This window comes from Aplysia californica, unplaced genomic scaffold (genome assembly GCF_000002075.1).
Source record: "Aplysia californica isolate F4 #8 unplaced genomic scaffold, AplCal3.0 scaffold00518, whole genome shotgun sequence".
NCBI lineage: Eukaryota > Metazoa > Mollusca > Gastropoda > Aplysiida > Aplysiidae > Aplysia > Aplysia californica.
In genome coordinates, this window is record NW_004797788.1 from 323248 (window position 1) to 334755 (window position 11508).

An 11508-nucleotide genomic window follows, 5' to 3' on the forward strand; every position below is an offset into this window, starting at 1 on the left:
TCTCTCTCTCTCTCTCTCTCTCTCTCTCTCTCTCTCTCTCTCTCTCTCTCTTCTGTGTTTCTCTCTCAGTATTTTTCTTTCTTTCTCACTTGTTTTAAGTGGTATAAAGATGTTGCTTTCATATGTGTGCACTTACTTGTTAATATGTAAGATATATGTACATAAATGTATATGATATAGTTTTTTTGTCGTAGACATACCAATGGCTGTAGGCTCTATTCGGGCTCCACAAATGCCAGTTTTTGGGCAGTGCTCATCTACGTTATATATCCTGTCTCAATAGATTCTGTGGCTAACTAGGCCTGGGCATGTCAGAAAATTTTGTAATGTTGTGTTTCAATGAATAGGAAGAATAAGCACTCTTGTTGCAACAATTCATATCTTCTAAGGCTTTGTATACATGCCATTTCTGCTACATCTTTCTCTTTCATCATGACGCTGGTCTTATTTTCCTTCCTACTTCAGCTTAAAATCTGCTGTTGTTCGTTCCCAGATTCTGAAGTTGATCCTGCTTGCAGGTATCATTGTGTCTTACCAGCTGATCAGAAAAAAATGTTGTCCAAAGAATTGTCAATAACTTTTATTCTTTATGACCCAATTGACACCAAAATTGTAAAGAAGGTAGAACATACATCCAGATTTTGTTTTCATTTTCTCATCAACCTCTTTTATTCTCCACTATGCTCCCCTTAAAAAGAGGTATTGAGGTCTTCCTTCATTTTCCATGCCAGGACAGTGTCTCATATTCACCTTTCTCAAGTCTGAATTGCTTGCGCAATGAGAATACTGTGGAAACTTCTGATCTTTCCTCTGCTTCTGCTTTGGTGTTCTTGTTTTGCCATGTGATTCAAAGGGTGTACAGTCAATATTGTTCAAGAGGGCTACCGATTGAGGAGGAGAGAAAGGGTTGTCTTAGACAGATGGACGTCTTGGTCAGTGTCTTAATAATATTCCTAAAACACAAGGGGGACAGAGGGAAGTGGTCATTTGTACAGGTCATTGTCTTGGACAGGTGGCCGTTTTAGCAAGTTCGACTGTATGTAGCATGGGTCTCAATATTCCGCTATTTAACGGATTTCCGCTACCGCCATTTCCTCCGCTAAACTCCGCTACCGCGACAGCGGGCCGATCAGGAAGAGAGTTGCTGGGAGCAGGGTGCCAGGCCCCAGGAATTTTTTTTTTTAAATCGCAGAGACCCGGGAAAATACATAAAAGATCTCGAATATTATTTGAAAACCAAATCCGATAACGTCTTTAAGTCCATTTTTGCCGGTCGCGATTGTGATGTTTATTCAGCTTTTCCTGGTCTGAGAGTTCGTTTCAAGCGAACAGGCGGCTATGGCGGCAAGCGGAATTGTATTTGACACCGAGGCTCGACCGGAAAATCAAGATATCAGAAATTTGTCAGTAATAGTACAGGTGATTGTCTTGGACAGGTGGCCGTTTGAGCAAGTTCGACTGTATATAGTATAGAGAAAGACAGAGATAGTTTAGCCTGTAACTTTCAAACTGATTTGACCTCTTTTTTCTTCTGTCCCCACCAGGAGTTCCGGCTGGACCCCACCCACATTTTCACCCACTGCTCTCGTGAGCTGGCGAAGCAAGGCCGCTTCTCAGACATCAACGTCCTCATCCAAAACCTGCTCTTACAGGGAATGGTCACAGATGAGACTATCGATGAGATTGTTGGGGCGTCGCTGTTGGTCATTGCAAACAGCCACACACACAGTCAGGTAAATTCAAAGATTTGGGTTACTTAGTATTGATCATTTTACTATAATTTGCCAGCCATTCGTCTAGATGTACGGAACCCAAAATTTTGAATTTTTTTTTGGTGCAGTTTCTTAATCTGTGGTATTGTTTGCATATAGGATCAAGAAATGTTTTGTTGAAAAGCAAATTCTAAATGCCGAAAAAGAGCAAGAAAAGATTCAAAATGTAGGTACAATTATTAGAAGAATAAAAGGTTGTTTTTTCTCTCTCCTGAAAAGCTATATTTTCTGGACTTTGTAAATTTGAATGGTTTGTCGATAATGTTTTTCACTTGGTTCATCTTTCATCTTATCTTGAGTTCATAAAATGTGGATAATGTTCAGTTAAAACAAGGGGTTAAAACGTTTCTTCCACTCCACAGGCAAAGGATGAAAGTGATACACTGATACAACTGCTGAGAAATGACAGTAATAAGGTAGGCAGCTGTTCTCCTTTTTGCAGTAGATGCATTAGATACTGTCTTTGTTTACTCTTGCTAGTGTAGTAAATGTTTGAATTATTTTTCTTCCGCTAAAAGAAATTATGACTTTTTCCTAATGAAGTGTCACCAGCTGTAATTCCTTCTAACGACCGATTTAGTAAGCTGTAATTTTGCCTTTAATGCGGCTATTTCAGGTTTTTTCCTACACTTACTTCGTAATTCTGAGGTGGCGAAATGTCAACAGAAAAATACGGGGGTATAATTGTTATGCCCTACTACTTAATTAGGGGTATATGACATTTTAAATTTACTCTTAAATAATTGGGTCTCAAAAAAGTAAATCCTTTTAAGGGGAGACGTATACTCCCAGAAAAATTTTCTAAACGAATTACTTTTATTCACTTTCATTTAATTGTGCAAGAAGTTCATAGGTAAATAGGATGTACAAAGGGTGAATTTGTTGATTTTTTCTAAACAATGGGCCTCTGTGGTGGCCATCTTGGATTTTCAAACCAGTTTCTTAGTGCAGAAGAATTTCACAGTAAATATTGAATTATCAACCTGAAATTTGGCACACAAGTACAAACCTATATGAACTGGGGATCTATGTGAGGATTTTGACCTATCTTCAAAACTAAAAAAGTGAGCCGAAAGTCAATGGACCCCCGAGAGTCAGTTGACGAAATTTTGGAGTACATATTACAAAAAAATTTGAATATTTTCACAAGTTACCAGTATTTTCAAATTCCCTCACATAGATCTCCAGAAATGATCTTAAAGCACATGAACGCCAAATTTGAGGCTTGTAGCTTCAGTAGTTTTTGAAAACTCCTTGCACCAAGGAGGTCACATATGTCAAAAGGTAGATTTTGAGAAAAACAGAAAAAACAGATTTTTGAAAGGATTTACAGTGCAATTTGCACTTTTGAAACGCCCTTTTAGATCATTTAGGGTGTTTTTTCAACAGTTTCGTCATTGTGACTCAATAGAACAGATGTCAAAGGATGTTTTTTTGCAAAAAACAAAAGTTGGATTGGTTGAAAAATTTTATCGATATTGTCTGTGATCGCCGACCCGGGTCTTCCCTTAACACTTACAGTATCGTTGGCGACTATTGTCGCCAGGCTGTTGTATGCGCTCATTACCGCTGGCGACTTAAGTCGCAGACGCTACCAGGCACACTAAACATAATTGAACAACGAATGGACGCCCTGCATTAAAGTAAATCACTCTATATGATAGCTGAATGGTTGATGAACCTCTATGAATTTTTAAAGTGTGTGCCTTGGGCTGCCAAGGTTTTTTTAATTTTTAAAAATCTACCACAGCTTCAGCGTTCTAAACTGGTGCGGTACTCGATGGTTTTTTACTACATGAGCCTTCGGTACTGTAGGTCCTAAGTGTTAATCTCAACTTCATCATCTTCTACTTCTGACCTGAGGTTTGCAAATTGTCTTATATTGCAGCATTTGATACCGTATCATATTATACTAACATTCTGAATGTACAATAGAAAAATAAAGTACTTTGCTTTCTCTGTGTCTTCAGATCAATGCACTTATCCTGTGTGGCAAGCTGCGGTCTGCCTATCTGCTGGCTGTGAAACGGGAGCGTGTGGAGGATGTCCAGCGAATTGCTGGGGCCGCTCAGAGACTTGGTCAATCTGCAGTGACCAACATCTGTCGCAAGTGGCTAGAGCAGCATCATGTCAGTCAGAAGAAACTTTGACCTTAATGTTGGTCAGAAGAGAAATGGACATTCGATTGCGTTGAAGAAAATACCAGCGGTGTAATGAGGATCCTTTTATGGTTCTAAAGTTTGTACTTATTTCTAACATTTTTACCTTTTCTACAAGGTTTTCTTGTCTGTTTGCCTGGGATAGTCTACTTTAGTTGGGTTTTTTTTGTAAATTTATTTTTAGTATTTCTGTCCAAGTTATCTAACAGGTTGTTATCTTCTTTACTTGCTGCCCTGGAAATGTCATAAATGTTTCTTGACAAGTGGTTTGAATGAAATTGTTATTTTTTAAAGTTGGAATATATTGCTTTGGAGACCTATGTAACTGTACTTTGAGCTCAATGTTTTTCTGTTGTGTTGCATTGCTTGCTAGTGCCAAGAACCTATTTTTCAATTGCAAACATGTTTGAACTTGCTCTATCATATGCATATGTGAAAATATGAGTGTTATATTTTCTGATTATGCAACTGGTAACTATAACAGATTAGTAAAATGGCATATTTTTATTTTATCATTGCCGACAGGTTAAAAGGTTGTTTTTTAAAAATTGTTTGAGTGATGTGGGTGTTTTATATTACTAACTTAGTGTTCCAAACTGTATGACTGTAGAATCTATGTAAAGTCAATACATTTTAGTAGAATGAGTTTTGTGTGATAGATTTGATTATGTGCTATACAGTTCAAGCTGCAGCAATGAACAGTGACACAAAGTCCTCAACTAGAAATGGATCAGTGACATTTGTATGGAAACTTGCCCCTGGGACATCATATATTTAACAAATTGTAAGTGGATCACTCCTGTAGCATGTTTACATAATTTTTACCCAAATGTTTTGCTCTGTTTCCCTCTTATAAATGCATGTTTTTGTTTTTCAGTGGTGTGTAAAGTAGATGAAGCAGTGAGCTAATCTTGTTGTGTACATTTTTAAATTTTTGGCAAAAGAATCAGCAAAAGTTCCAGCTGTGTTTGATAAAGAACGTCTTGTGGATGCATTGCATTTTTCTTCTCTGGGTGCCGCTTCATGAAGCTTATTTAATAATTGTGCTCGTCTCATTATTGGTCTGAGAGCATATCAGATTGCATGTCTATGCACCCATTTTGTTATGAATGGGTAATACTCTTCAATGGCCAGTGCACAAATTACAAGTTGTTCCTATATTTACTGCAACTACAAAGTGATAACTTTAATATAGTTTTTGCTTTTTGTTCAGGGCACAGAATTATCTTCTGTTATTCTGCATTCATGCTCGTCAGTTTGATGGATTTTAATTCAACAAATTTTGTTGAACGAAGTTGGCATGAATCACAATTTGTTTTATTGTTTTGCTTTGTTTTGCTGGAATAAATGATAAATCTTCACATGCCATTAATCATAATGATAATTCATGAAACATGCAGTTGGTGAAAACAAGTGGGCCAAGATTGATCTGAGCTAGTTCCATCCAGAAAAAGATTTTGCTGATCATGAGGAGAAGTTTCCAGATTGCATTTATCCTTTTTGTAAAGACGTCAGTGTTGATGAAATTATTCTGTATGAACCACCTGTGTAAATGAAAGGCTGATGGATTCTGTTGTGGTGTGTTTTCTTTTCCCATTTGTGACTAGAATGACTTTCTATTTTTTTCAGTCAATTGATATAATGCTATCGATTTCTATTGTGATATTTTTCTTACATTTGACTGACATAATATTGTCAACCTACTACCAGTCATCTTTCCTGATATTTGCTTTTCATTTTAGTATTCATGTGAAGTTGTTACTGTCTTTTCACTGAATTGAGTAAGGCATGGTTGCCCCCTGTGAGGGGTTGGGCTCAAAGCATTATATGTAGAAAGTGTATTACTTTTTACTTTTTGCCTGAACATTGTCTTTTTTTAAGGTCATCGATTTTGTATTTATTGTGTTAACGCCATACAGATATAATTAGTCTTCTTTCTAAAAAATGGCAAATAAATCGTTTCGTTCATGCTCTTGTGGGGTGAAATCTTTGACATTACTTGAATTTGAAGATTTCATCTGTATTCATGGTGCTATTCTATTTGAAAGACTCTTTCGCCGACTTCATTCTTAGCATTTTATTTTGGGCGAGAAAGTCAAGATTTGGAATTTTCTTTCATTGATATGAATCATTTCTTCGCTGTTTCATATATTGTATGCATACCTGTTATTTTTTTCTTTCTTTGACTGTCACCATTTCCTCCGACAGAGTTGAGCTTTAAATATATTTTCTGTAGTAAGGCCTTCTTTTGATCTTTTATCTGCCCAAGAGTCAAGAGTAGAATTTTTTAACCACAAATAAGAAAGTAACACAACTCTTTCAAAGTTCAAGGAGTTCATAGTCAGATAATAAACAGATAGGTGTAGGCCCCTGTAACAAAAGCTTGAAAGTTCCAAGGAGGTCTATATAGACCTATAGATGTTTATGTCTGTATCATTATGGCCATAATGTGATTTATATACATATAGTTCTTTCTTGTGGACGAAACAAGATTATATGTAAAGGAAGTGCTCTGAGGTGTATAAAGATTGTTAAGTCTGAGTTTGACCCTGTTTTGTACGTGTATAGGTGGAGTTTTTGGATCACTTTCTTGCTCAGGTCAAGGCCACCTGCATTCAAATCTGCCATGACTTACTTTAAATGTATTTTGGATGTGTTGCACATGTGCATGGATGACTTGTTTAGATTTATAGCGAATGCTTGTTTTGTTTTTGTTTTTAAACGTATTACTAGTTTAGTGATATTGCTGAAGTGCATTGCTAGTGTGGATGAGTACCATGTCTTGATTATCACATTGTGTCATAAGCATGTTCAGTTTCTGTGAGTCTCATAACGAACAGGCAATGCCAAAACAGTATTTTTAGAATATGAAATGTTGGCAGATGATTAGTGGAATGTCACTACTGATATGCTCTTCCCTCTTTTATCCCTATTCCAATACTGCCATCTGAATATTTGTCTGTCATGCTCTGTCAAGAGATACAGCCATCATTAAGTCAGTGCTGACCTGACTTATTTTGCATTCAAAACTATTGATTTGCTTACTGGTGTGACACATACAAACATACATCTTTATACAGTTATTTCTGATTGTGTCTGAACTGTTGTAACACTCAAATTTCTCCATTCAACTCATTCTTTGAATTCAATATCTTCTCTTGTTTCAATTCTCTCTCGAGGTGTTAGATTTAATGAAAAGCTGTCATCAAGAAAACATGGAATATATTCAATGTGTGTTATACTGAAATCAAAACACATTTGTATGAAAATTGTTGCTTCTTTTGAGCACATTACATGTATATTGTAGTCATATGTGCTATGATAATATTTTATTTACCCTGGGTAGTCAGTCTGCAGGGAATTGCCGCTTTTTCTTTCCTAATCCTTACTATCGTCATTTATCCTCTACTTCTTTTGTATGTTTGTCACTCTCTTGTGAACTGCTATTTGCGGGGTGCCTTGATAGTCGAAGCAAACTTTGTGCTGTTTACGCTAGAGAGGTGAGCAGAGTAAGCCTGATTCCCTATTTGATTTCTCTGTCGACATCCACCCCTTGGCACTCATATGAACTTATGCAGTTGTGACTATTGTGAGCGCCGTAAAACCTTACTAAAACAAACCGTCTGCAGGGTCAGGGACCAAATTTAAAAGGAACCCGACAAAAGTACTGTGCTTTGTATATTGTTTTAAGTTGTAGATGGTTTTCTGAATTTTCTTTCTTTTTTTTGGTGAAGGGGCAACTTTTTTGCCTCTAATTTAGGGATGAACAATGTTTACAAATGCCTGAAAAGGGTTTGCATTTAAAGTACAATCAGCTCTGTGTTATCGTTTACATTTTCATCTAACTCGAGTCCAATCACAAGATCCTTCAATGCTCCTACTGTGTGATCACTGATCTCTCTCATATGAAACAGTGGATGATCACGATTATAAATACTCAGGAATAGACTAAGTCAGAGCTCCCATAATTCTTTAGAGTTAGCAGAGAGTTCACTCAATGAGAGTACACAACAATTGAACACAACCTGAAACTTTGTTTTTGGATTTTAATGGATAGGTGAGAAGGAAAAAAGGCTGAAAACCCATATTTTGTCCATGCATCAACAAGGAAGCACAGCAGTGCGTAATACTATTGCAGTTATTCTGCTCCAATGTATAAAGTCTTGTATTAGAGAGTTGTGTGTTGCTGTTCTTTGACTCAAAAGGGATTGGTGTTAGGTGGTGCAGGGATGTTGTTCTTTATATACTAAAAATATGCACTTTTCTTTGCAGGTGTGATATCTTTAGAAATTATTTATTTTTAAATAAAAAGAACAGATAAGCTTAATTTACCGTCAATCATGTACATAGCGAACAGGCACAAAGCAAAATACATTTTTAGAGAATAGATTTGCTTGTCCTGAATTTTTTTGTCGTTTATGTTGTTTCTTTGTGTTTAGTATAGATAATCAACTTTGTTTTGAAAAAAATTCTGAAAAATGGTACTGGGGTGCAATTATGTTTTTTTGTTACCCAATCCATAATGTGAGAAAAGGATAGGTAATTTTTGTTGTTCTTTGTCCCTGTTTCATTGACGCCTTCTGAAGCAAAGTCCCTTGTAAAGTTCATCAAGCCATTCTGAGAATCTTTTGAAGTTAATGGATTTCAAGGATACTCTGGAACAAGAACTTATTTAGAGGTGCATAGTGCATGGGGCTATCATTTTGATTGCTATTTCTCATCATAGTTTTAGCCTTCAACTCTTGTGATTGCATGCTCCAATGTTTTTGCCTTGTCTTTCATATTTAATACTTTGTTGAGGAGAGATGCCTTTAACTTTAAGTTTTTGCTTCGATTTCCATTTGAAATGCTGGATAGTTGTGTATGTGTGTGTGCGTGCGTGAGAGCATTTAGTTTGAATAAAAAGAAATGGAAGTGTAGAGTTGTGGTACGTTGTTCCCTGTATTGCAATGATATTAACTCATTCTTTTAAAATGTGAAACTGGCATAAAATATACTTTTGTATATATTTTTTACCATGAAACATTTCGTTGTACTGCAGAGGTTTATGATTTATAATATTTTTCTTTCAGTCATCATAGTTTGTATTCTAAACTGTTAGAAGAGTTCTAACGGCCCTGCAATAATGTTTTGTATCAGCATTTTGAGCTTTAAGATGTAGAAGACTCTGGTCTATCACATTTAACTAATTATTCTCCTTGTGTTACTCAAATTCACTTTGGATTGTTTTAATTTTTAGGTACATAGTTTTCCCTCTTTCTGAACTTTCTGTGTATTGTTGCATTTTTTTTTCTGTCTCAGTTTTCAAAGTAACTAGCACAGCCCTGCAGGAGACATAATCCCTCTCTGATGGGTGAATAGCACATGTGAACTTAATGTGCAATAATGCACATCCTAGCATCATTTCACAATCCCCAAAGTCAATTTCTGGGGGTTTACATATAAAGCTGTTATTCAAATAAAGACTTCAAGGGACATCTGACAGTAAAATTTTGTTCTGTTTTGTTATTTCCTTCCTAGTTTTTAATGAAAAAAATAATGAGTGTCCAAGTCATGTTTCTGATTTGGGCCCTCTCTTTAATTTGCTCAAAACACAAACAAATATTTTTTTAATGACTTAACCCTTTGAACCTGTTAGGCCTGGGCAACATTTTGTGTTTACCGTTAGGCCGGTTCTCCGGAGCACGGACTACTCTGAGTTGTGTAGTCCGTCAAAAGAATTCTCTTTATTTCTTGTTCGTCATCTTACAATATTTCCACCTTGGAATAAGATAAACAAGGGAGTGAACACGTGTGTTTGCTTCTCCATGTTCTTCCCCTCAGTCTTTTTGTGTATGTGCCCCCGTAAACTTTGATGAAATTTGCGAAAAATGTCCAGGGATTTGTTGAGAAATTTCAAGATTTAGGGTACAAAGGGTTAAGGGGTCTAGCGAGTAACGTTTTTGGTCAATTTTCGATGAAATTCTTGATTTTCTGGAAAGCAGCTTTTTAACACCTTTGATCATTGGTGAATCAGATTTTATGGTCCATTTGGTAAAAAAAATCGATAAAATAGGTGAAAGTATGTCTCAAGCGACCTCATCTCCCTCTTGCAAAAACGACCACTTATTCACTTTTCCTCTCTTTTTTTGTTACATTTCGTGCCTACTTGGTTCACTGAACTTCTATAAATGAGGTTATTTGTTACTGTACAGAAATGAGATTTTATGTGATTAGAAATAATAGTGCATATATTATATGGTGTACTGGAACCTCTAGAAGGAACAAACCCTCAAATTACACAGTGACATTTTTAAATGCGTTTTTCTCAAAACTTTATTTTTAAAAGACCCTTCATCAGTAAAATCTTAAAAATCTGAGCTACTAATCAAGATAATGTACTGAGACTTTCCAAGTATGTGCAGATTTGGTAGTTACAGGTACCTGGCTAGTTATATCTGAGAAAATGTGTACTTAATATTTCAGAAATCTGCATTTGAAATTGATTTTGTGTTTAAAATTGGTACAAAAAAGGGACATTACTTTGAAACCCCCAGAAATTCTAGAATGTTGGAAGTATACCAAAAAACCCAGCCAGGTACCTATAACTATTATTAGTAACTTGATGTTTATTAAAAACTTAACATTATGCCTTTTGGTTTTCACAATTTTGAGATTTTCCGAAGTATTGTATAATTTCAATATGGTAGCCGGTGTTACTTAACACTTTAGGTTAAATTGTTTTTAACATTTTGATTTATTCCTGGGAGTGTACCACTTATTTTGGAAAAGTTTGGTTTCAAAAGATGCATAAATAATGAAGATAGCTTTTCTTGGTAGCTAGACCCCTTAAGTGCTTGCGGAATGATGCTGTCTGTATGTAATATTTACTTTTGTGCATGTTCAGCATGTTCTTTCTTTGTAAGGCTCTTCCTGAGGAGCCACAAGGCCAGGAGTTCTGTTTTTGAAATGGGATTTTGTGTTGTGCGGAGAAAGGGGTTAGTTCTTTACTGAAAATAAAAGAGTCCTCAATAGTTGGTGTGTTTGTGTGTGTTTGGAAACTGCAGAATTTTAGTGTAACGGCAGCTTTCCTGTTTTCCCACTTACATTCCTCGCTTTAGATAAAAAGTTGGACATGCAAGACAATAATTTTCAAATATTTTCATTTCGTTTTAGAGTGCATGTTTTCACTCAGACTCAGGCTAGTGATATAATTTTATAACTTTGTGAGTGTTCCAATGTATTGTCTTTCATCTTCTCAATAAATGAATCCAGGTTTTTTTCATGATTCAAAAGAAAGTATACACTGTACATGTTTTACTGTGTTCTCATTCGAAGGTTTTTGTTTTTTTCCATCAGAGAGGGGGTGTGTAGTTATCTCAGTCTCAGTTTATGAAACGTGAAACTCTGCTGTGATGTTGGGACAAGAATTCGAATCCCTTCTAGATTGGGTCCAGACAGTTTAGAAAGTTTTTAAGGCTCACCACCCTCATAGTATACATAGGTGCATGTGATAGAGGTGAAATGATAACATATTGTCATCATCATTTTCATCAAGTGCCAGATCTGCAATAGACATCTGCAATAATAGTTCACCA

The 11508-nt window shown here is 36.0% G+C and overlaps 1 protein-coding gene across 1 annotated transcript in view; it reads left to right on the top strand.

Moving 5' to 3' along the window:
- Positions 1 to 11217, top strand: part of LOC101849718 (zinc finger FYVE domain-containing protein 26) — a 61446-nt gene extending 50229 nt beyond the window's left edge. The window contains exons 39-41 of the mRNA XM_035971834.1: positions 1545 to 1733; positions 2135 to 2188; positions 3743 to 11217. Of these exons, the coding sequence (XP_035827727.1) occupies positions 1545 to 1733; positions 2135 to 2188; positions 3743 to 3922 (423 nt within the window). The 3' untranslated portion in view covers positions 3923 to 11217. The remainder of the gene's footprint in view (positions 1 to 1544; positions 1734 to 2134; positions 2189 to 3742) is intronic.
- Positions 11218 to 11508: the final 291 nt, after the last annotated feature.